The sequence below is a fragment of the Dendrobium catenatum genome, unplaced genomic scaffold (genome assembly GCF_001605985.2).
Source record: "Dendrobium catenatum unplaced genomic scaffold, ASM160598v2 fragScaff_scaffold_621, whole genome shotgun sequence".
In the NCBI taxonomy this organism is placed as follows: Eukaryota; Viridiplantae; Streptophyta; class Magnoliopsida; order Asparagales; family Orchidaceae; genus Dendrobium; species Dendrobium catenatum.
This window is the reverse complement of record NW_021319083.1, coordinates 25,256,212-25,283,585: the sequence shown is the minus strand read 5'-3', so window position 1 is coordinate 25,283,585 and position 27,374 is coordinate 25,256,212. Positions and strand designations below refer to the sequence as shown.

General features: G+C 34.9%; 1 protein-coding gene across 2 annotated transcripts in view; it reads right to left on the bottom strand.

Moving 5' to 3' along the window:
* LOC110101145 (pyrroline-5-carboxylate reductase) overlaps window positions 1–27,156 on the bottom strand; it is a 69,438-nt gene extending 42,282 nt beyond the window's left edge. Inside the window, exons 1-3 of one of the 2 annotated variants that reach the window (XM_028695276.1) lie at window positions 26,855–27,156; window positions 21,105–21,153; window positions 3,477–3,568 (exon numbers count right to left, since the gene is read on the bottom strand). In XM_028695276.1, the coding sequence (XP_028551109.1) occupies window positions 3,477–3,568; window positions 21,105–21,153; window positions 26,855–27,046 (333 nt within the window). In that variant the 5' untranslated portion in view covers window positions 27,047–27,156. The remainder of the gene's footprint in view (window positions 1–3,476; window positions 3,569–21,104; window positions 21,154–26,854) is intronic. The other variant, XM_020828934.2, reaches the window with a different exon arrangement.
* Between the last annotated feature and the right edge of the window lie 218 nt (window positions 27,157–27,374).

Sequence of the window (27,374 nt, the reverse complement as noted above, 5' to 3'; positions counted from 1 at the left end):
CAAGTTCTTGCCACAGATTTTGTAGAATGGTGGCATATTCCGTCACGGTCTTACTCCCCTGCTTCGTGCTTCCAACTTTGACTTTAACTTCAAAGATTTGAGCCGCATCACGAGCTTTGAAGAAGGTTTGTCTGGCACCATCTCATATGTCTTTTGCAGTTGAAAGGAACATAAATGTATCACTAATTTCTAGAGTCATGGAATTCCACATCCATGACATAATCATGGAGTCTGCTTCATCCCATGCCCCAAATTTGGGATCTCCTTCTTTTGGTCCTCCTCCAAGAAGGTGATGTATTTTACCTTTCCCCTTCAAGTAGTTCTTCACAAATTGAGACCACTTCAGGTAGTTCTTCCCATTTAGACGATAGGAAGATTGAATGCTTTGAAGGTCACCTCGCCCTTGGTGTACCATCGACTCATTTTGTTCAATACTCTGGGAGGAATTAATTTCTGACATTATGATAGTAATTAAGACTATCTGTATATCTGTAGTTAGCAATGAAGGCTTCCCAAAAAATTTTCCTTGATCGAAAATAAAGGTCGAAATAAGAATTTTTTTTTCAGAAAATCTTCCCAATTATTTAATCGGACCAAGCCGAGTCTTTAAAAAGACTTTAAAGACTCAGTTTGTTTTGGGTAACTAGGGCACGCACGACCAGTAGGTACGAGCGGAAGGCGGCTTCGCTTCTTCGTCGACTTTCCCTTTCGGTCGGATCGGTAGGTACGATGGCTCGGCTCCTTTCTCCTTCGTTTCCTTCGTGGTTGTTCGAGTAGGCTCCTTCGATGCTTTCCCTCCCTGTTGGATCGGTAGGCACGCGCCTTGGCTCCTTTGTCGGTCGCAAGGATCTTCAAGGTCGCATCTTCTTCTTTCTTCCGCGAGGCTTCCGTCGGGAAGACTTTGTTCCGTGAGATCTAGTCTTCAGCCTTCGTCTGGTAAGGCTCCGTCCCACTAGTCTCCGGCTTCCTTCTTCTCGCTCGACTTCTTTCGAGGCTCAGATACCATGTTACAATTCAAATAATTGGAGAGGGAAAAAGGAAGCTTAATTTTATTACACAATATCATCCTTATTTATAGATCCATACATGATATCTTAATAAAGAAACAAATAAATAAAAATCATTCATGATTACCCTAATATAATATTTCCTAAATCAGCCATATGAATATGCAAGGAGAATGGACTAATCCTGGTGAGTCTCCCACGGATCTTCATCCTTGGCCGTGGGATCAAGAGCCCAATAAACGATTGGGATTTTGACAATTTCAAAATCTGATTCTAAGTTAATCTTTTCACCCCTTGAAATTTCTAAAGGCCAAAACCTTTAAACAAGACTTTCACGGGTTCAAAAAAAATCAATCTTTAGTTAATATTTAAATGACTTCTAAAAGAAAAGAAAACCACTAATTTAATCAAAAGTTTCTCAAGCGCCAAGGTTTGAGATGTAATTAACCATGTACCCCAGAAATAAACAGACCCCATTCAACCAAACATCGAATGGGGGTATCTCTGTTCAAATTTTAAATTTTATCATTGAATGCATAAGGAAATGATAAGCATTCCTCAAGGATTTGAAGGAAATGAGATAGCTAATAGCATGTAATACTAAAAATAAGTATGACGTAATGAATTAAAGGTTAGTTTGGAAGATTTGCTAAATTGAGGAAGAGAAATAGGTAAATAGATAGTCAAGAAGATGATATCCTTTTCATCAAACATTTGAATAAAGGAAGAGTTACAACATCTTTAGCATATGTTGATATTATTGTTGCCAAAAGTGATGGAGAAAATTAAAATTTGAGATAACTCTTAACCAAAGAATTTGAGATAAAAGTACTTAGAAACTAAAATAATTACATGGAATTGAAGGCTCATACATAAAGCAAGAGATCTTTACCTCTCATCAAAGATATGAAGGAAACTGGAAAATAGGATACAAACCAATGGGTACACCTACTGAGCATAATCAAAAAATGGGGAAAGCAAGAGAAGAATTGTTTATAACGAGATGGATCACAAAGTATTAGGAATATTCATCTATTTTGCTAACACCTAATCAAACATTGCATATTCAATTAGCATGATTAATTAGTTCATGCATCAACCGAGAGACACACGTCAACAAATTGTCTATCGTGTGTTTCACTACTTAAAAGGCAATCTCTGTAAAGGAATCCTATTCAAAATGAGAAAAGAACTCACCATATAAGCCTACATAGATACAGATTATGCAAGTTCACTAGTAGCTAGAAGATCAACATCAAGTTATTGCACACTTTTTTGATGAAAATTTGGTGACATGAAGGAACAAAATGCAAAATGTAGTAACAAGATCTAATGTTAAATGGAACTTGGAAATTCTCATGGCTAAAAAATTATATTAAATGAGCAAAGTGAGTCGAAATGACCTATGAAGTTGTATTATGACAACAAATCAGTAATAAATATTACTGATAACCTAGTACAATATGAGTCATATGACCATACAAAAGAATATTGAGATTATCAAACACTTCATCAAGAAAAAACAAGAAGACATCTTAGGGCATATTTGGGCAACTTTTAATTATTTTGCTTTTTATACCACTGTCACACTTCAATCTGACTAATTACTTTTCAAAAAAAAAATTTAGAAAGAAGCAATTTTTCATAATCAGATCTACAAATATGCAATAACTATAAGAAAGCTTCCATCCAACTTTTTCAATAAAAAAATTATAATACCAACAGCCACTTTCAAAAAAGTTATTGTTTCCACAACAGCTTTATAACTACATTTATAAAAAATATAAAGCCACCCCAAAATGAACCCTTAAAATGCATGTCTTATGTATGCTAAGAAAAGCAACTGGCTGATAATTTTAACTGAAAGACAATGTAGAGCAATGTTTCATGGAATCATCTCCAACCTATCAATGGAAGACATCTATTATCCAACTTGAGGGAGAGTATTGGAATCTACAAATTCATGCCCAGAAAGAAAATCAATATCCTATGGATTCACGCCAAGAAAGGAAATCAGAATCCCATGGATTCAAGCCAAGGAAGGAAATTCAGAACCTTTTTAGGTCAAAAAAGCATATCAAAAAGCTCTACATTTAAAAACTGCATATTTAACATAAGAAGGTTATTTGTATGCTATAGATAGTTTCCCATTTTTATGCAGACAAATTTTCTTGTTCTCTTCTTAGACCAGCAATATATATATATATATATATATATTGCCTTGTATTAGACACTTCTATGAATAAGAGAATTTTATTCCTGCTCGTGCTTTCCACAATTCTTTTAATCAGATAAGTCGCAAGTATATCAAGCCCAAAGAAAGGAGGTTATTCATTAAAATCATTAAAGAATCCCAGAATGGTAAATGCTAGGATAAATAATGGAATACAAAAGAAACATAGATCAAATCTGTCTCGGCATTCATTAAAAGTGAGATTATTGTTTGAATTTGATTGAAAATTGAAATACCTGCAAATCTTTCATCTTAATTCCAGCAGCGATTGATACTAAAAGTTTATGATCTGTAAAGAATGGCTTCAGCTCTAAAAGCGCCTTTTTAGCTACACACAAAAGCAACAAAAATAAACATTATGTACTAATACTATAATTAAAATGAAAATATAATTCTTTTTAATTTTCTGATTGGAATATAAAAGAACTTGCTAGAAGAACGAGAAGCAAATAACTTAATTTAAAATGTTCAGTTAAGGTTGGTTGAGTCCACAAAGTAGTAAGGAAAGAGGGCAGGGATTTCTCTTTTTAAGGCTTTGTTTGTTTGAGCGTTTTTTTGCCTTTTCCGTTTGGAGACGGAGGATTTTTTTTTTTTGGTTCGTCAAATCACGTTCCCAATAACTCTTTTTTTTTTCATTTTTCTGCAGTTTTGAGAAAGCTTTTATATATGCTTCTCCGTTAGAAAACTCCATTTTCTGAACTAATGTTTTTAAAACCGTCTTTTACAAAAGCACCAAAAAAATAAACGAAGCCTAAGTGCAAAGCTCAAATAAAACGTATGATTTATTTAACAAAAACTGTATCTAAAAAATAATAACAATCTTAAACTTACAACAGACCAAGCGTAGCAAGACACTAACATAATCAATAACTTACATGGAACAAATAAAAGATGAAAAATCTATAGCATATCAAATTAAAAATTAATAAGAAAGTGCATTACTAAACAGTGAGAATCAAGCAGACTAACCAGTTCATTAATGACTAAATGGAGCCAAATATAGGCAAAATATCAAAGAAAAACAACAAAAAACTATGGAAAAGCAAATCCATAAAAACAATAACCACTGCAATGCCATAACAACAAGAACTCTAAAACATCTTATACCATGTCCAAAATAGGAGCTTAAGTATGTCTTTTAAATGTAGAACATAATATCAAGGTCAATTAATTTAACAGACCTTGAGTTACAAGTAATATTCCAACATGTAATTAAAGGCATAATCTTGTGGTATTTTTAAATTGGATAGATGAACTACAGAATTTTTTTAAAAATATAATGTCTGATTTTCAAATATTAGAATTTGCCAAAACTAAATTAATGGGAGTTAGTTAAATCTTTCTACAAAGTGTTATAAGTAAAACCTATGAGTTGATATGAAACATAAGTTTAAAGAAGAATATTATTATTCTAGTGGAATAAAAATAAAAAACATGATCAATTAAGAATGCTATTAAATAAGATAATTATAGTGTGTTTTTGAAACTTTTTCTTAGGCTTGAAAATTTTATAGCAAACTATTATTTGCATAAAGATTATTTTATTATCAATATATGTAATTATATCTTTTTGAATTTTTTCTTAGGCTTGAAAATTTTATAGCAAACTATTATTTTCAATTCATAATCCTTACATAATAAGAGAAAAAAAACCATACAATGCCCGAAAGAAATAAAAAACAATACTACCATTACAGTTCTAGAAAGAATTTAAAAAGAAAAACTATTGTTACAATTCTAGAAATTGCGTATTATATAATAATTTCAAAATAAATTAATGTTCATTTATATATTATAGCCAACGCCCCTAGTGGAAAAAAGGTTTATTATTGTTGTTATTGTATTCATTGTATGAGGCTACTTTCTTATTGCAACAAAGATAGTGATAATGCATAATCTAATTTCAAAGGATAAACTAGATAAATTATTTAAAAAATTAAATTTAAAATTAATTTAAATAATAATTAGTTAAAACTTTTATAAAATAAAGGAATATTTCATCAAGAATTAAAACAAGAATACTTAAAATAAGATTTAAGAATAGCCTAAATCTTTCAAAAATTAGGAGGAAAAAGTTATTTTCAATTAGACTGTTTGTTTTAAGTAATGAGAGAATGGATTGATAAAAAAAGAGTTTACAGTATATAGAATAAATTATAATAGAAATTTAAATAAATGTGACCTTTTTCATAGATTCATAATTTAAAAAGGAAATACTTTCACTTCTTAATTCACATTAAATGAATTAAAAAAAAAATATTGAATTTTCAGTGTACTACCTTGACATGGGATTCTCTCCATATGCAGAGCTTTATCGCTTCAAAGATGATTTAATTTTACCTTTCTTTGACCATAAAATATTTAAAATTAATTTTAAAAGATAAATTGAACTTTATATGCTCCTAATAGTAAAGAATGTATAAATATTTTTGTTGTTTGTTTTCTTGAGAAAAACTATGCCGGAAATGTCATATTGAACCAAAATACCCCAACTTTTGACCGTGGAGTATTTATTTACAGCCCATCATGACAACACTAGTTTGAACACGATTCGAACAAAATTTGAACAAGGATCAAACCAAATTTAAGGACAATTCAATTATTGTTTCAATAGGACTCAAATAGGTTTATCAATGATAGATACAAGAGTGAGCATTCAACAACTTTAACAAAGCAGACTATAAGGTTGATACAACAAAGTATAATAATCACAACTACTATAACACAACTAATTATAAGATAAGTACAACTAAGTATAAATTAATAGCTATAACACATCACAATGACAAGCATTACATCATTGTACAGACTTCAAGAATTACATCAAACCTAAGCAATTATAATATTATTGCAATAACAAGAAGAGTAAAAAAATATTATCATGAAAGCGGTGGGCACTTGACCTTTAAGTAACACAGTTCTAACCTCTCGCTCCACATCGACTACTACTATGTTGCACCACATCATTCTCATTCTTAGAAGGCCTTCTATTTTTCTTTATATGGACACTCTTTGACTTTACTAATTGAGTAACACGATAATTATATTTATTTCATCTTGAATCTCCGAAGTGTCTTCACTGTCGACTCAACATATATTTTCAACACAGTTCCAACCATACTTCTCGAGTGAACTTTGAATATTAAGCTAAAATAACCAACACCCTTGCCCCTAACCATAATTAACATATGTTTTCATGGAGACTGGAAACATCAAACTTTCTACATATGCATCTCTCTCCCGCAAATCAATGTCACAGTTAAAATCATGATCAAGGACATGTAGTTCAAATTGATTAATAACACATACAAATAAATTTTGGGCCTTACTCCGAAGCTTTCCAAGTGCTTCTTTGATTTTTTTGCCAAATTTCTTTTGTATTCATTAAAATGATGTGTATGTCAAAAAAGCATGTCCACATTGTGTGCCTTAAAAGCCCTAATAATATATTTAGCTTAGCGTATAAGAGCATTCAATCTTTTAAAAAATAAAAGCATGCAATCTTGATAACGTCATTGAATCACTCTTAAACATTGGTTGCCATCAAATTATACCAGTTTCTAGGTAAGAAAGCATGAACCCACCACTTAAAGCCAATTTCATTCGGTAGATAGGCAACTATGGCTAAGTTGCTGACATGGATTTTGTAAAAATGCCAATAAATTCAACTCTTCTGCAAGCCTTCAAAGCCAAATGATTTTCCTTATAAAAATTATCAATTATGAACTTCATCGTAATATTCATTATGACATTATGAGTGCATGACATGCCTCAAGAAAAAAGGTTGATAAAGCATAAATGATGGTATTATGTCTGTAAGAGATAAATATCAAATTTTTCACAATGCTCATTGACTCCCTTAATGTGACCATAAAATACATCCAAATCAGAGCACAAATCACTAACTATCATAACTTGACCCGGAGACTCGAATTAATGAAGAAACAGACGGTCGGACGGTTAATTAAATTTTTTATTAATCTAAAAGTATCTCAATAAACTAAAAGAACCACTAAAAACCTCAAAATTTTAAACAAAGTTAAATATTATAAATACACTTCTTCTACTACACCGCGCTTACAATAAGCATTATCTTCTCTTTTATTCATTTTAACTATGAATTGTACATGTTTATTTATAAATTTAAGAGTGAGTCATAAAAGAACTCAATAAATAAATCATACCTCTAAATTACAGTAACCCAAAACATTAAGAACAATATGCATGGTCATGTCAAAATATAAAATAATTTTATTTAAATTCATTTTAAACATGACCATCAATGTTATACATGTCATATATTTATCTATATTTTTATCCATATATTTGTCCTTTTTCATAAATAATACAATCATCATAGGAGCCACCGTCTAAAATAGTATTAATGAAGGTACTCTATTTCTATTTCCTTTTACATAACCTTTTTTATTTACTTGTATGGGTACATTGTATCCCCAGCTAGTATCATAAGGGGTTTGCTCCATCAGTCAACATGCATATACAAGCATTCTATATAAATCATATCATTTTCCTTCTCCATATTATTTCATATTGAATTATATAATAAACATCATGACATAGGATAAATGACATCTCTTGTAGAAATTTAAGTCTTCTAGTTAAACATGATCAATTAATTTTAATAAAAAAATCATAGAATAGTAACAATAAGAAGTTAAATAATAATAGTACTTGATACATCATGTGTAGCAGAAGCAATTATCATTAATGTATATTAAGACGTGAGTACTCACTTTGAACATAAGTAGTGAGATAATTTACTCTCTCCTTACCATGTTGCCCTCGTTGATAGACACTACAGGAAATTCATTGAATATCAATGATATTTCCGGTAGTCGGTTGACTGCCAGAACTACCGGCGGCATCGCCGCTATTAACCGGCGATTCAATCGTCAGTATTAAACACTAAACCACCAGAACTTCTGGCAGTCAACTGACTGCCGGAAAAACCTCCGCTATTTTCTTGACATGGCGACTTTTATCAACGATTTAGATGTCATTTTTAAGTGAAACTTTTTCGATGGTTAAAATCCCCGGAAATGTCCCTAAAATTGGATGCCCCCACCCTTCTTCATTTATTCGCGTTGCTCATGTCTTTCGCTCAGATGCCCACGCCCTCTCCCTCGTTGTGCTCATTCATTTCGTCAATAGAACTTCAGCGCCTCTCCCCCAATGCCCTCACTCGCGTTTGATCGCCCTATCCGAAGGTGTGCATTTTTCATAGCCAAAGGGGGTGGTTCTCACCATACAGGTAGTCCAGGTGAGGGAGAACTTTCTCCCACTGGAGTTAGGGAGCACTAATGTCATTCTGGGGATAAGATGATTACAGACCTTAGGGGATACCAAGGTCAATTGGGGAACGCTGACGATGGAACTGTTGGTGGAAGGGAGAAGGGAGGTGATTAGGGGAGATGCAGGCTCTCCAAAGCCATAATTCTCTCAATACCATGGCAAAAGCCATACAGGAGGTGAGAGAAGGATTTCTGGTAGAGTTACAGAGTTTAGAAGAGATTAGAGGGGAGGAAGGGGGATTCTCCTTTCAGTACAACCACTCATGCAGCAGTTTAGTGATGTCTTTTAGCCACCTCAAGGGTTTCCACCACCAAGGGAGCAGGAAAACGCCATCACTTTGAGTAAGGAGGTGTCATCGATTAATGTCAAGCCTTGCCGCTACCCTCGGATCCACAAGAATGAGATTAAGAAGCTGATCCAAGAGATGATGGAGGCAGGGATCATCAGCCCGAGCGTGAGCCTTTTTTCTAGCCCAGTTCTACTAGTCAAGAAGAATGATGAAAGATGGAGATTTTGTAGACTAGCGGACCTAAATAAGGAGACTGTGCCAGACAAATTTTCAATTCCAATGATAAAAGAATTGCTAGATAAGCTTTGTAGAGCGATGGTATTCACAAAGGTGGATCTTAAGTCTGAGTGCCATCAAATCCGAATGAGAGGAGGATGTTTTGAAGACGGCATTCAGAACACATAAAAGACACTATGAGTTCTTGGTGATGTCGTTCGGCCTCACCAATGCCCCTGCTACCTTCTAATCTCTCATGAATAGAGTGTTCCGACTATACCTTAGGAAGATCGTTCTGATTTTCTTTGATGACATCCAGATATACAGCATGTCCTCTGAGGAGCATTTGAAGTACTTAAGAGTGGTCTTAGAGATGTTATAGGAGCATCAGTTGAGGGTCAATCTAAAGAAATGTTCTTTTTGCATAGGCCAGTGTGGAGTACTTGGGGCACGTGGTAATACAAGAGAGAGGATCGCTGATCAGGCAAAGATTGAAGCAATACTATAATGGCCTCTGCCTAGGAATTTAAGGGAACTGAGGGGTTTCCTAGGGTTGACTGGGTAATATAGAAAATTCATGAGGGGATACAACATCATAGTCTAACCACTGATAGAGCGGTAGAAGAAGGATAGCTTTGTATGGGGAGAGGCAGCTACTCAGGCCTTTGAGAGATTAAAGACAGTCATGGTCACAGTACTAATCCTCATGGTTTAAAATTGCGAAATAAAAGACACGCCTCAGCGCAATGTGGTCTCTTTAAGCCTCAAAGCCTATTCAATATGTTAAGGTTTTGAGGCTTACTCCTCAAGTTTAATGAGGCGCAACATAAGACGCGCCTCGCCTCACATTTTTTAGGCGCCGCCTCTTATAAAATTAACCCTTTTTTCAGTTCGGGTCCCTAATTGCCGACGTGGAGTCCTGTCGCCTAGTGGGATGTCGACGTGGCATCAACATTTAAACCCTGGTAAAGGTCGAATGTCAGACGCTACGTTACGATTTTCAAATTCTAGCAAATGTTCCAACTTTCAAGCATTCACTCTGGAGCAATTCCAAGCATTCCCTTAGTTCCTTCTCAGATGTCATCACCCACCAGGGAAAAAGTAATTTGCTGCCATGATTTCTGTTCAGTTCTGCGTATTTTATGGTTATGTTATGCGTAGGTGTTCAAGGTTTTGAAGTTCTTCATTTTTTTATGCTTATGTTATGCGTATGCGGTGCTTCTCGAAACTTTTTAAATGTTTGATAGTTTGATTCCATCGGGTTTTCTCTGTATTTAGGGTTTATGAATTTATGTTGAAATTTAAAACATAAATCCTAACTAAATTTTAAGCACCAAGTACTCTATGCGTATGTTGTGCGTACTCTATACGTATGTTGTGCATACTATATGCGTATGTTATGCGTATACTGTGTGTGATAATTGCTTATATTTTACATGCATACTGCGTGCGTACTTTATGCGTGCGTATAATTTACTGCCACATTTTCTCAAATGTGCGTTCTTGTGCGTATGTTGTGAGTACTCTATGCGTATGTTGTGCGTGATCTTTACTTATGTTATGCGTATTTTATGCTTATGTTGTGCGTTTTTTTAGCGTATATTATTTACTTATTTTATATATTTTTATTTTTTAAAATTTTCAGATATATGTTCGTCCAATTACCTATCGATGCTATGTTTCTACTTTTCGATTAATCTGTGATAACTTTGCTCAGCAAATTTCTTCTGAAGTCATAGACGCATTGAAACGTTTAAAGATCATACGGTTTTTGTAATTTCTTGGGTTTGAGCAAATTGTCCCCTCTTATTTATGAGCTGATATCAAGGTGGAACATTTCAAAGCAATGCTTTATTCTAAAAGGTGACTCCATTTCTTTCACTACTGATGAAGTGGCCCTTCTTACTGGTCTGCCAAATAAAGGAGAAAAAATATCCTGGCTTTCCTTAGCACATACTTCAATTACATCATCGAAAATTAAGGCAGACATGTTAGTGTTGAACAATACGTTTTGTATTTGGATCGGATCTCTCCCCCCCCCCCCCCCCCGAGACTATGTTAAAAAAGTTTATAATGTATTTATGTTCAAATTTATTTCTTCAAATTAACAACTTCAAAACCCCTCGGTTGTTTCAAAGAATATCAAATAATCCAGATGATTTTTTGTCAATAAACTAGGCTAGTTCAATTAGAAAATTTTTAGTTGGAGAGTTTAATAAGGCTTCCTCCAAGATTTCAAATAAAAAGCCAACAGGTTACATCAACAGTTTTGTACCTCTGCTAATTATGAGTACTAAGTGCTAACTGCTAAATTCATTCAAAATTTTATTGGCTCAATGTGAGTGCTAAAATTTTCTTTCATCTTATGCAGATTTGGTTCCTGGAGCATACTTCTTTTCATGTTCCTATGTATACTGACAAAAGGCCCCGTTTTCTACGATGGGCCGATGATATTGTATATACTACATATGTAGTCACTAACTTATTTGTTAATATAAGGAAAAGTCAAATTTATAATGTCCTCCAGGCAATTTCCCAGGCTGAAATAGATATGATTAATGTCAAGAAATATCCATCAGACAGTCCTCCATCCCCTGATTCTCCTCATGAAATATCCACCCATCAAAACAACCCCCTCCCAATCTCCACATCATACCCCACCTCCTCAGCATGACCCCCACCAATCTCCTCAGTAAGATCCCCACTAATCTCCTCAGCAACCACACTTTAATTTTTCTGCTGAAGCACTTGAATATCTCCAAGAAAGAATAATCAAATCCTGCCAAGAAACATGGACAAAACTTTTTCTTGAATTTGAAGATAGGCTGAACACAAAGTTTGAAGACCTAACTGAAAGAGTTGAAGTTATTGAGGTCAAGCTCAATAATTACATTGATCAGAGCAAAATATTTCCTCAGAAAATATCTGTTAGCTACTCTTCATCTTTCAATAAGAAACATAAATCAGATATCCCTCCCCACAGCCCCAATGAACCAATCCCCCAAATGAACCAATCTCATCCAGAAATGAGTCAATCCCCCAAAATAAGCCAATCCCATCCAAAAATGAGCCAATCCCACAAATTGAGCTAATCCCAGCAGAAATGCAACTTATTCCATATACAAATCCAAATGAACCAATACCATTGGCAGTAGATGACATTCATATAAATTCTATAATTCCTGTTTATGCAACTGAAATAAAAAATTATAAAGGTATTCTGAGTTTGAGTTCTGAGAAGGAAATTTTATTCATGAATGTTTGAAGAAGTACAATCAAAGGTAACACAAATGCAACTTATTTTATGTTTGAATATTTGTATGTGTATAGTATGCATGAGTTATGCGTATTTTATGCATGAGTTATGCATATGATACGCGTATGGTATGCGTGAGTTATGAGTATGATGCTTGAGTTATGCATATTTAATATTTTTTTTCAGGGACGATAGTGTCTTGTTTATTGATAAGCTTCTTATTTCTATAGCTGATATTGACGAGTTATTAAACGATAATTATTTAGGCAATGAACATGTAGATATTTTTGTACTTTTGTTAAATGACAAGTGTAACCTTATGGCTGATAAGTACCATAAATTTTTATACATTTCGTCAGTCTATTAAGTTAGTAACTTAGTATTTAATTAATCAGTTTAACTATAGTTTCAAGTTTTAATATTTGTTTTTCATTTCTTACATTTACTACTTGCACTTGCAGAATAACAAAGGAATGGATAAATTGTCCAGAGTGCAAATCGACCATATAACCGAACATTCTGTTACTTCAAACAATATTTTATTACAGTCAATCATTCAATCCGCGCACATTACCCTTCTGGTTGGTTTGTTGAAAGAATAAAAGTGAAAATTTTATAACTCGTTGCCCACCGCGTCAAAGAGCATAGGCTTGTTGTTCCAAAAATCATAAGTGTTAGATGAACATGAACTCTTTAATTTTTAAAAAATTTACAGAATTAATCCTTGCTCTACGTATTTTTCAGCTTAAAGCCCTATATTCTGACACGAAATGAGCTTTTAATAGTGATATCAGAAAATGAAAGCTTTCTACCATTAAAGGTGTACCAAAACAGGAGAACTATGTAGATTGCGGAATATATGTCTGTAAATATATGGAAAGAATAAATCTTGAAGGCAACACTGATTGGACTGATAGTACAAATTGGCAAGAAGAAATGCCAAAGTATAAGACAGAATTTGCATATGAAATATTTTATAAAACGTTGAAAAAATAATAGTTTTTCATTATGTAAAATATTTATCAATCTGTAAATAACAATTTTTCGCTTATGTGTATAAATATTTATTTCTGAAGAATATATTTTTCAATTCTGTGTATAAATATTATTTACATTGATTTAATTAAAAAATAACTTATTTAATGATAATACGTATAAATTACGTATATTGTACGTATTGTGTAAGCATATTGTACGCATATATTATGCATATCGTAAGCAGATAATAGGCATAAAATACGCATAATATGATGTTTGAAAGACGTTGTGATTGGCATTTGCGTTTAAAAATTAGTGTTTGAATTTCTTATTTGTTTTAACAAAAAAATAATTTTATAAATATTTTTTAAACATTTTTAAAATAATACGCATAACGCACAAAAGAAGTATTAAGTACGCATAATGCACACACACATTACGCAGTTAATTTTATTTATCAAATTCTATTAAATGTTTTAATTAATATATATCTTTGTTTTTAAGTTACTTACATTAAAATAATGAGAAATAGATTTAACACGTTAAACTAAAATTTATTGTGACACATTAGACGCACGTATAAAAGACGCATAGAGTACGCATAATACATGCACACATTACGCACAAAAGACGCATAGAGTATGCATAATACACGCACATATTACGCAGTTAATTTTATTTATCAAATTCTATTAAATATTTTAATTAATATCTATCTTTATTTTTAAGTTACTTACATTAAAATGATGAGGAATATGTTTAATACGTTGAACTTAAATTTGTTATTACACATTAGACGCAATGTGATTATTATGATTTCATTTTCTAGTCTTGAATATGATATTTGAACAAGTACGAAAAGTTGACATTTGCGTTTAAAGATTAGTGTTTGAATTTCTTATTAGTTTTAACAAAAAAATAATTTTATAAATATTTTTTAAATAATACGCATAACGCACGTATAAAAGACGCATAGAGTACGCATAATGCACGCACATATTATGCAATTAATTTTATTTATCAAATTCTATTAAATGTTTAATTAATATATATCTTTATTTTTAAGTTACATACATTAAAATGATGAGTAATATGTTTAACAAGTTGAACTTAAATTTATTATGACACATTAGACGCACGCACAAAAGACGCATAAAATACGCATAATATACGCACACAGTACTCACATAAGACGTATAGAGTACGCATAATACACGCACACATTCTATTAAATATTTTACTTAATATTTATCTTTGTTTTTAAGTTACTTACATTTTGTATGGACTGAGGGGCCGTGAGGGGCCATGACATGAATAATAATTTTTGTTAGTTGTGGACTGGTGGGTGGCAGATATGGTTGGGAGGATTGGTTGAATTTTTATGAGTCATTATTTATAATTTATTACTTACTATTGTTCAACATTAAAATTTCCACTATATAATACAGGAATGCTTGGATTATGGCAATGCATAATTTCTAAACAGCAGTAATGCATGTTTGACAAAATATTATATTTTTTACTTCAGAGCTTAGTCTAAGGTTGATGTTAGTTTGTGATTCTTTTGAGGATGAGGATAAATAAGTACATTTCAAAATTAGGTAATCCTTAACCTCAAATGAATCACAATCTACCAACATCCTTAGACTTCACTCTTAACTCTTAAATAAAAAATCTTACCTTCTGTTAAGCCTGCATTACTTCTGTTTGAAAATCATGTCTAAACATCAAAGCAAGCTTCTCTTGTAATTATTTTGGTTTAATAATTTTAATAGAATGTACATAGGTTCTCTTGTAAAATTATATTTGTTATAAATGTTCTTTTAATTTGTTCTTGTATTTTTTATATTGTACATAGTCATTAAAATTGTATTTATCAAATTCTATTAAATATTTTTTTATTTTTTTTATTTTTTTCAAAATATACAATGTTTACGCAGAGAGTACGCACATCATACGCATGGTGAATGCATTGTATACCCATATATTATGCACAAAGTACGCATAGATTATGCATAATATAATATTGAACACATTTAGTACTCATATTATAACCAAAAAATCATATAACTATTTTTTATTTTTCAAAATACGCAATGTTCACGCGGAGAATACACACATCATACGTATGGTGAACCCATTATATACCCATATATTACGCACAACGTACGCATATATTACGCACAATATAATATTGAACACATCCAGTACTCATACTATAACCAGAAAATCATATGTTTGATTAAATATTAATACAAAATCATACATTAAGTTACATCTGCTCCAACTGCTAATTTACAAATACCTTAGAAGAAGTTTTACAAAATACGCATGGAATACGCATATAATACGTCGTATATACGTAGTGTATATCATAACATACGCAGAAAAAATGCATAGAATACGCAGTATTCTGCTTTATCGACGGCTCAACATTATATAATACCGAACATATCCAGCACGCATATTAAACCCTAAACGAGAGCTGTTCTCTTCGCCTTTTGCTTGGAGGTTTCATCTACTGCGAGACTGCGAGTTGGGCTGCTGTCTTTTCCATCCGACCGGCGTACGCTTCTGTCTGAGGCTGCTGTTTCCTCTGACCTGCATCAAGTCATAGAAAAGATTAGTAAGAACTCGTTTATTTCCTATTTTTCTCAATCAGGATGGTCAGAAATAAGGATAAGGCTATATCATGTCATAGAAAAGATCCAGCATGAAAATATAGCACTCAGGTGGATGTAGGAGGAAGTGATAAAATATATGTCTATCTAAAATACAATTATTGTGATAAAGTTGTGAAAGGTGGTGTGACTAGGATGAAGGAACACCTTTCAGATTCTCACAAGAATGTTGCTCCATGCTCCAAAGTTCCTGATACTATAAGAGATGAGATAAAGTCATACATGAATAAGTCTACCACGTCAAAACATCTTGCACAGAAGCAATTTGAGGACAGAGTTGATGTTGGATCTTACTACAGGAGTGAGCGCAGCATTAGGGATTCATCTTTTTCTATGAAGCCCATTTCATCTAGGGGTGCTAGAGGGCCTATGGATCATTATATCGTTGACACATCAGAGGATAGGCATCCTGCTACATAAAAGATGGCCCCAGAAAATGCAAGGGAGGGAGAAGAGTGTATAAGGATATAGGCAGATTCTTCTACGAAAATGCAATTCCATTAAATGTTACAACATCACCTACTTATTACAACATGATTCGTTCAGTTGGAGCATTTGGGAGAGGGTTCAAACCTCCAACCATGTATGATTTAAGAACATGAAATTTGAAGGAGTTAAAAAGCACTGATAAAAGCATCAAAGAAATTAAGAAGACTTGGGCCCAAACAGGAGTAACAATTATATCAGATGGGTGGTCTGATATCAAACATAGAAATCTGATCAACATCCTCATTAATAATCCTTATGGTACTGTATTTTTAAGGTCAATTGAAGCATCTGACCAGGTCAAAGATGCTGAATTCATATTTGGATTATTAGATAACATTATTGATGAGGTTGGAGAACATTTGGTTGTACAAATTGTGACAGATAATGCAAGTTCTTATAAGGCTGCAGGTAATAAACTTATGGAGAAGATGAAACATCTGTACTTGACTCCATGTGCTGCACATTGCATAGATCTGATTCTTGAGAAGCTTGGGGAGCTACCTCAACATAAAAATGCACTTACTAAAGCCAAAAAAATAACCAAGTTTATTTACAACCACTCTTGAGTTCTAGCTCTTATGAGAAAATTTTCGAAGAAAAAAATTCTAAGGCCAGCAGCAACAAGATTTGTCACCGCTTACTTGACCTTAGAGAGAATATTGTATGCTAGACAACATTAGAGGCTATGTTCACATCTACACAGTGGTTGAGTTGTGCTTGGGCGAAGAAGGCTGAGGGAAAAGAGATTAGAAAGATTGTTTTAAATGACAGATTTTGCCAAAGTATCTTATATGCCATTACAACCGCTAGATCTTTAGTTCATGTTTTTTAAGGATGGTGGATGTTGAGAAGAAGCATGTAATGGGTTTCATCTACAATGCCATGGATGAAGCCAAAGATATGATTGTCTCCAACTTAGGAGGCAGTGAGGGAAGCTTGACATGCTCTTCATCTAGCTGTGAAAGAAATTCGAGTACATAACAACAAGTACATACAAAGAGGAGAAATTGTTTGTCAATATTGAGGATGAACTCACTGGTGTACATTATGTACAATAAGAGACTCAGAGATAGAAATTTGAAGAAAAAATGATTAATGGATGATGAAGATCCTTTGTTTTGCGATGATATGGCATATGATGATGAGTAGTTTGTAGATAATGACGTTAAAGTGATGCCGTCTGAATTACAAGATGAAGATTTAAATGTTGATTTCTTTGATGGTCTTAAAGCATCCATATCCACCACAACTCAAGAACAAATAAAAAAAGGTATATAAATAATATAGTTTTCTTTTCTTAGATTTTTATTAATGTATTAAACTATTATTCATTATGATATTTTTAAAAAATATTTAGGGAAGATGAGGATAACTAATAATGAGGAGGAGCTGATTGGGTGACATTGGACTCTATAGGAGAGGAGGAAATTGAGAGAGCAGTTCATCATAATGATGATTCAAATAAAGACCCCCTTAGTGATGACTAATGAGTGATGGCAGTGCTAATGATTAGTGAGTTCTTATGTGATATGTTAATGTCATTGCTATTTATCTTGTGCATTTTTACTCATTATTATATATAAAATTTATCATTTTATGTTTACGAAATTTTTTAATTTTAAGGCTTACGCCTCAAATCGCCTTGAGGCTTACGCCTCGCCTCACGAACGAAAAATGCCTCAATACCCGATTACGCAATTTTAAACATTGCTAATCCTAGCCCTACCCGATTTCAGCCAGATTTCATGGTAGAGAATGATGCATCAGGATATAGATAGGGGGCAGTGCTCATACAGAACTATATGCCCATATCTTACTTCACTTAGATGTTGACAGTCAGAACTAAGCTAAAGTTAAATCTATGAGAGGGAGTTGATAGTCATTGTAATAGCTATTCAAAAGTGATGGCCTAACATATTGGATCGACATTTCATTGTCAGAACAGACCAGAGAAGCTTGAAGTACCTATTAGAGCAGAGGATGGTGATCGAGGAGCATCAGAGGTAGCTATCTAAGTTGTTTGGGTATGATTTTGAGATCCAACATAAGACAAGGCTAGAGAATAAAGCAGCTGATGCCTTGTTATATATGTGGGGGAGCTCCAGGAGTTGGCTATTTCAGTGCCACTGATATTGGATTAGGGGGCTATTAAGGAAGAGAGTGTGCATGATGAGGAGCTGAGGAAGATTAGGGTATATCTGTGGAGGGACAAGAGTGGCCAACCTAGTTATTCCCTAGAGGGGGAAAGACTGCTGTACCGAGGGAGACTTGATTTACCATGAGCCTCAATCCACATTCCTCAACTTTTGCAGAAATTCCATGGGAGCATCGTCGGGGGCCATTTAGGGGTACAAAAGGCGTACAGGAGATTGACTTCAAAGTTGTATTGGAAGGGGATGTACAAGGATGTGAAGGAGATGGTGGCTAGGGTGAGGTATATCAGAGGGAAAAAAATGGTCATAGCCCCAGGAGAGTTACTACAGCCTCTGGCTCTTCCAGACAGAGTGTGGGAGAAGATCACAATGGACTTTACAGATGGGTTACAATGATCTGAGGGATTTACAATGATTTTGGTAGTGATGGACAGATTTAGCAAAGTTGATTTCATTCCCCTAAGATATCCTTACATGGCATTGATAGTGGTGGCAGCATTCATCAGAAAGGTGGTCAAACTGCATGGAGTACCGGAGTAAAGCATCCATCCGAGATAAGGTGTTCCTTAGTTATTTTTCAAGAGAGTTGTTCAGGTAGTATGAGATAGTACTAAAGAGAAGTACTGCTTATCACCACTAGACAAATAGGTAGGCGGAGATGGTAAATAGAAGCCTGGACACGTACTTGCTATATTTTGCTTCAGAGACACCTCAATTGTGGGCCAAGTTGTTGGCATGGGTAGAGTATTGGTATAACAGTTCGTGTCACTCGGCATACCAGATGACTCCTAAAATCTTGTACCGAAGAGACCCAGCTCACTTTGTGCACTTTGGGCAAAGTAGCACACCAGTATCTTCAGTAGAGCATAGTACTTGGGAGAGAGGGATAAGGTATTGGATGAACTAAAAAAGCACTTATTAAGAGCATAGCAGATCATGAAGAAGCAGGTGGATCGATGTAGGAAGAACATCCAGTTTGTGGTAGGAAATAGGGTATACTTGAGGCTTCGTCCCTACAAATAAAGGAAGCAAGCTAACAAGAGGAATGAGAAGCTGGCCCCAAGATACTATGAGATATTTGAGAGGATTTGAACAGTAGCTTATCGATTGAGTTTTCCCCCGACCGCTACCATACACCCAGTATTCCACATGTCACAGTTGAGGAGAGCTATTAGGGAACATGCATCCAGTTTAAATTTACCCATGACAGTGACAGAAGATTTGAAGGTGGTGTTGGAGCTATTGGGGTTGAAAGGGGTACGATGGGATGAGGGATCAAGGAAGTACTGATTAAATGGAAGAGCTTACTCGAGTATGGCGCTACATGAGAGTCATACGAAAAGGTGAAGCATCGGTTCTTGTCCTTTCACCATGAGGACAATGTGGGTCTTTGGGAAAGGGTGGTCCAAAAGGGATCGGCCTAGGTAGATACCAGGCGTAAGCCTAGTCCATCCCAAGCAGGTTTCGCCCCCCTAGGGTGGGGTCCACACCTTAATGAAGAGAGAGTGGGAGGTTGGGAGGGAACTTCAAATTGAAGGGTTGGTTGGGCATCTTTCTTTGGTTTGTATAGTTTAAATAGATTGTTTACTCTAGGGTTATGGTGATGTTACGTTATTGAATTTAGTTTGTTCTTAGATCGTGAGGGCTCTAGTCAGCAGCTAGGGATTTGGAAGAGTCGGATCTTCCTCTCCAATTGAAGATCCGTTGTATCTTGTTTGTTCTCTTTCATATTTTCTAAAATAAAAAGATTTGTGGTGTGTTCTTCCAAATTTCTCTTGTGGTTCGCTGATTTGGTTGAAAATTCTCCTACTTCCTATTATTACGCTCACCGAATATGTAATTTCTTGAATCTCTTTATCTAGTCCATCAGTTTAGTGTTGAGGATTGAGTAACCCATAAATAATTTCATGATAATCAAATAGCTCGTCAATTTCAGGGCCTCATGCGATTTTCAAGTAAGCTAGTTTTGCATTGTAAGCGATTCAGGCCCTTTCAAGATTCAACAATTTCATGGACCCAATTTAGATTCACATCATGACATGATTAGCTTAATCAAATGTAAATATGCTTGTACAAGCCCAACTTTAATATGTTCAACTTACGTAAAAATAAATCTTTTAGTCATATCCATAAATGTTTTAGTCATATTAAACCAAAAATCATAATTAGAGATCTCTGATGAGCTGCATAGTTGCGTTTGATATATTTATGATATATAGCATACATTGCAAGCCTCAGATGTTTTAAAGACACCAAAAGAAGTTTATAAAACTGCTAGCCTCATATGCTTAAAATACCAATGAATAGCGGAGTAAATTATAACTTGTCCTTGGGAAATGATTTATCAAATACGAGAGAAAATGATGAAAATTAATAGCACAAAAAAGAAAATATCTCCTTCATTTAATTTGAAACCGCAAACAGCTTTTCATTCAGGAAACTGATGTAAGAACGCAAGAAAACTACGTGGCTATCGAAGCAATGCATACCGACTTGTGGTTTCACCGAGAGAATTACTATGTCGCTGTCAGCGACCACCTAAAAATGAGCAGCAGTATCAATATTAGAATTACTTAGAAATATATTGAATAAAATACTGAGCAGGATGGTCTAGGTTATTTTGCACAAACATTTGTCCTCCCAAAGTAATCAAATTTTCAGAATTAACAACTGCTAATGCTCTACTATCAATTTTAATCATCAAAAAATTTAATCTTACAAGAAAAGTTTATAGGATGCATACAGACAGTGAAATACTTAACGTTAATTATTGGCAAGCTTAACTGAAGCCACACAAAAGTGGATTGAACCTGAACACAACAGTTTTGATGCCAAGACCAATAACTCGTGATCTACTACAAATTTCAAAATATAAAAGAAAGACAACAGTCTAGTTGAGAATTTAATAGGAAAAGAATTAGTTGACTTTGTTTTTGTGTTGTGATGTGTAGTTTCTAATTTGCTTTTTAAGACCCTGCTATACCAAAATTTTGTGCCAAGAATGACAATGGGAATCCCTGCCACGTTTTATATACACCCCTTTCATGGCTTCACAACAATGGAAAATGCACTTGAAAAATAACTCTTCAACGTTTGTTAAGAGTGGTGGATCTTTATTTCATACAACTCAAGCCACAACATTACCAAATGAAACCTTGGAGTTATAAATTTTTCACAAAATTGAAATTATGCTTAAGTTGAGGTTTACCGAACAAAGAATGGCTTCACCAAAAACTTATTTCATTGATTCCTAACTTAGATCCATAAAAGCCCATTGTCAAGCAAATACAATTTTTCACAATTAATATGCCATAAAATTCTGAAACCTTATAATCCATGAATTAACAGTTTTTTAGCTATTAAAAAAGCCTCGGAACAGATGATAAAAGGAGTTGTCACAAATTATTTTACAGATCTTATTACAGATTGAAATGGATAACATCAAGATCTTTAGCCTGCGTTGGTTCTTTCCAATGGCCAAAATATTGTGCCGGACACAAAAAAACAGAATGGATTCCCGCCAAAGATCTTTCACACCTATTATGTAGTCAGTTAACTGGCGTTTCTCAAAATCTACAACACCATATTGGATGAGATACAAAATAGGGGATGAAATCAAGACCAAAAGTCAGCATGCCACGTATCATGATTGAAGTCTAATTTTCCTCAATCATTTTGATCTCAAAGTCTTAGTCTCTTAGATAATATTTCATTTTGATTTTTAAAGGTTGGTGACTATCAAACTAAAGATGTTATTCACATACAATCCTCATTACTAGAATCGCATGTTTCTTTGTAAGATCTAAAGAAAATAAATAAACAATGATAATACATCACTCATTTGTCTCTTTCTTCAACTAGGTGTAGACAATAGAGGCCAGAGAAATAATAAATAGATTGATCAAAGATTAGTAATTACCTTATCGATGCAATATAAAAGAATTTCTCTATTGGGAGGTTGGCAATGACAGCTGAAGGGTGGTCGAAGGTTCTAATTAGAAGGCAGAGACCTTCTCAAGAGAAAATCATTGACACTTAACAAAGTAGTCCAACAAAGGAGGTAGGAGCTTTTGCTCTATCTCCTATGAGTATAATCTATGAAGGAATCATGTTCAGATTTGAAGAGGGAACAAGAGATGCAGAAAGAGAGGAAGAATACTAGCAATATAAAAATAAGAAAAGTAATTTAGCGTAAAAACTTCTATCAAGTATTTGCCTTCAAAAAAGTGGATATTTATCTCTTTGTGGGATTATGGATGTAAGTGAATTTATTAAACAACATAAACTCACTTTATACTCTTTTTTAATTGTTTTTTCTTACATATTATATTTATTATTCCCGTGATTGTCATTGCTCTAAAGCGCCTATTTTTCCACAACAAATGGTATCAAATCTATGTGCTTTGGAACTTATATATAGATGAAAGAGTGATGATACATATAAATGGCACAAAATAGCGAGTATCATAATGCATGGTGCAGCGTGACACACCCCGAACACCACTTTCTTTGTGCAACACACTAATTCAAAATGGGCTTTCGCGCCATATAGGAACAATATTGATTGGTGCAAAGTGCGCATATGCTATTTTTTAGGCTTTTAAATTTTAAATTATTATTTATGATTATATTTTTTTATTTTGGCATTTATTTTATAACTTGATAGCCCTTGTCCTTGTGTATATAATCAACACAAAAATATGAGAACGATCCAAGCTTCCGCGAATAATAGCATCTCAACTCCCTCTCACAGCGCATTCTCGCGACATCATACAGGCAATTTATCAAGTCAAATGGCAAAATCAAGTGTTCGGAGGCTAAGTATAGGTAAGTCAAACATATCACATATTATTTCCATCTCTGGTGGCTTGGAACAAATCATGTCTACTCTCCTCAAGGTGGCAGCTGCTTTGAGACATGATGAGTAAACCATTCATAAGTCTCCCACTCCCTCTCAATGATGATGGCTTCAAACCCTAAAGCATAGGTCGCAGCGACACATTTACCTATTCATATCAGTGATGATGGAGTTTAATTTGAACAGTAAAGAATAGCTTGTTCATGTCTCCCTCTCCCTCTCCCTCTTGAGAACTTCTAATAGTGAATAATAGAGTGAATAACAAGTTGAGACTGTCAATGAGCCTACCTTTACATGTAAGAGTACCTTCCTTTTTTTTTAATAAAGGGCATAAGTTATTTGCTGATTAAAGAAATGAGCATTTTTTACTTTTGATAATGAGGATGCCTTCCAAGAAGCTAGTTTAATTTATTGCAAAATAAATAGGCTTGGAAAAATGACTGTAGTATTTTAGTGATTAAGACATTAATTATTTGAACTTAAGCATTACTTTGGTGGTTTTTATTATTATTAAAATTTATCTTTCAATTTCATAATATCTCAACTATCTCCACCTTCCTTGTACCCATCATCACCCCATAGCATCCTATGTCCACCAATTTCACCCCCAATTGATCCACAACCTTGTTGGAGATGATGTTGTGAGTAGTCTCCCTATCTATAAAAACCACCAACTCCATATCTAATATTTCGCCTTTCACCTTCATGATGTGATTTGGAGTGAATCTCAGCATTGACTTCAAGAAGATATCTGTCATGTCTAAATGCAGCTCTTCCTCCTATTCCACCACTGCCTCACTCCCACCTCCCTCCTCGGCTTTCTTGTCATCACATACGATGAGAACCTGAAGAGTTTGGTCATTACACATGTGCCCCGGTGTATACCTTTCATCACATCTAAAACATAGCCCCTTCTCCCTCTTCTCCTATAGCTCATTCTCAGTGAGCTTCTTAAAGTTTCCTCTTGTTCCCCCTCCTTCAGTCTTCTCCTTCGGGGTCTCCCGAGAAATACCCGGTGGGGAAAAAGTGGTGGTCATCATGCACGAACCTCCTGAATTGCTTCTTAGGTCCCATCTCTCCAGGTGTTTATGGTCCTCCACTAACAAGGCTAACTCCATAGCCTCTCCCAAATCTCATGGCCTCATCACTCTAATTATCACCATAATATTTTGTTTGAACCCTTTCATACAGTTTTCCTTCAGTACAGTCTCTGAAAGATGGTCCCTGAAACCTCTCACGATACTCCACTATCGATTTCTCCTGTGTTAGAACGAAGAGCTGCTCATAGAAGTCCCATATCATGTTGGTTCAAAAATGTTCAAACAGGCAGTCCTTAAACTTCCTCCAGGTATGTATAGGCTGTCTCATGTCTCTCCACTGGTACCATGCCACTACTTTCCCCTCCAAGAACAGGCCAGTTGTCGTTAGTCTCTCCTCGATCCTCCGTCAACCCATTGATAGCAAAATTCAGCACCCATTCATTCATACAAAACCCCCTCACGCCTCCTCCTCATACCTTCTACCTTCTACCTATCTCATCCCTAGGAAAGGGCTCTAAAGGAGGTCTTCTCTCTTTTCCTTCCAAGATCTCCATCTCTTGTTCTTCCCGTCTTCTTATCGAATTAGGGTTCTCCCCGCTCCCTTGGCTAATCGCAGCTTTCATCGCCTCTGACGACACCATTTTGGTTGTCCCTTGAGCAACTTCTTCATCATCTCCTCCATAATGGTAAATTTCTCATCAATCTACTTGTTAAAGGCAGAAATTTGAGTTTGAAAATCTGAAATTTCATATTTCAATTGTCTAATCTCCCCTTCTAACACTTTCACCTTTTTTCCCCGCCAAAGGTACCTGAATATAGGCGCCAATCAGCAAAAAAAAAGCTAAAAATGGAGAATCTAGTCTTCAAACTGCAAAAATCAGCATGATCAAAGAGGAAAACGTAGCAGAAATCAGCAATGAAGACTTATATTTTAGCTCAAGAAACAGCTCTGATACTAATTTGATAGGAAATAGATGCAGTTTTAGCCAAAATCGGTGAACAACAATAATAAATTGAAGAAAACACACCATGACTCTTTTTATTACAAGATATATGAAGAAAATAGCAAGATATAGTTGGACCTTCAATTGGTGAAGAAGATCCAGCTCTCCCAAATCCCTAGACGCCGGCTAGAGTCCTCACAATCTAAGAAATTCTAATTTCAGCAAAAACAAGCATGAAAAAACTCAACCCTGGGTAAAAACTACTTAAAACATACAATCCCATAGCAAAATCCCAAAATAACCCTTTCAAATCCAATTCCCCCCCTTAGCCACCCCCTCCCTTTGTTTGCAAACATCTTCCCTGAGCCCCACTACAAGGGGGGCAGGATTTCCCCCTCTTCGCCTATTGTAGCATAGTGCAGGTCCAAGAAGGATCAGCTTGACTGGTCCAAGAGGGACCAGTCTATCTAATCATGACACAAATTAAAAATACAAATTCTAATTAAAAGTCTATAATTGGTTTCTTGTTTTGAGTCATTTCATAACGTTCTTTTGCTTTCCTAGTTGGCTTATTATTATTGGTTCACCATTGTTACTTTGTGACACAACTAAGTGGAGAACCTTAGTGAATTAGACACCAACGCTAGGTAATGAAGTATAAGATATCCTTCTATGTAGTTAAAATGCTCAAGAAATTTGGGCTTTTACATGGAGAAATGGACGCACAAAATAGTTGTCGAACAAAGCTTGGACAGCACCAACCCTAGAACAGTTTTCTTTACAAATTTAAGAAATTTTTTATGGGATCTATAGGTTAAATAGTGGCTATAAACTATTGAAATTGATAGAGAAAAGAGTGTAGATATGTTCTGGAGTTTATAGGATTTTTTTAAAGAATTTTGCAGTGGATAATAGTGTTACGCCAGCAGACAGCTGGAGCAGGGGGCCTCCGCCGGGCCCAGAACCCGCCGAACCCAGCAGAAATCCTGGGCGGCTATTAGTTATGGAGTCCAAACTCTTTTAGCCACACTTATCTCAAAGATGTGGATAAAACTTGATTTTGATTTTTAAAAGTTGGTGGCTATCAAACTGAAGATCTTAATTAGATCTAATGCTTCTGTATAAAAGTACAAGAAATCAATGTTTGCAAGTCATTGCTTATTCTTTTCTGTTTCATTCAGCAAATTAACAAAGACCGAACCTAATAATGAAATAGTAACTTAAATCTAGTTCGGGTATTCAGGCTGCTGGTGCAAGGTTAAAGGTTTTTGTTTGCAGCTCCAGCGAAACAAAATTTCAAAAAGGAAATATACTAATAAGCATACAGAATAACGTTTAACATGCAGAAACCTAGGGGATTATGTTTGCTTTTCAGTGGGAAAGAATTTAAGATTAACCTGGCCGCTGGACTCCAATATCACCACGCCGAAAGACTGGAAGACCGATTGGCGATCCGCCCGATGATGAGAGGTTCGGATGGCAGCCGGGGGAAGGACGCCTGACTTGGCTACCCCGCGAGCGATGCTCTCCGCCATGTTTCCAGCGCCAACAAAACCTAGCTTATATACGTCCGGCGACGTCATCGCCATTGTCAAGAACTTCGCAAGCGCTGGAGTTTTCTCTAGAGGAGAGGCCAAGAGAGCGCCAAGTTCAAGCTCGCTCTTTTCACGTCTGATAAGTTCGAAAATGTATTTGTGCTAGGTGGGCAGAAACCGGCTCGCGTTCGAAATTGTTCACGTCGCGACATGAACGAGCGACAGCTGCCCCAACAACCAAGTGATGTGGCCAACGTAAACAAAGCAACGACTTTTTTTTTCATTTTTAAATACACAGCGATTTCGACGTGACCTGAAGGCTCCTAGGGTTTCTTGAGAATCCTTTTTGGGCTCTTGATTCTTGATCTGTCCTCATGCCTGG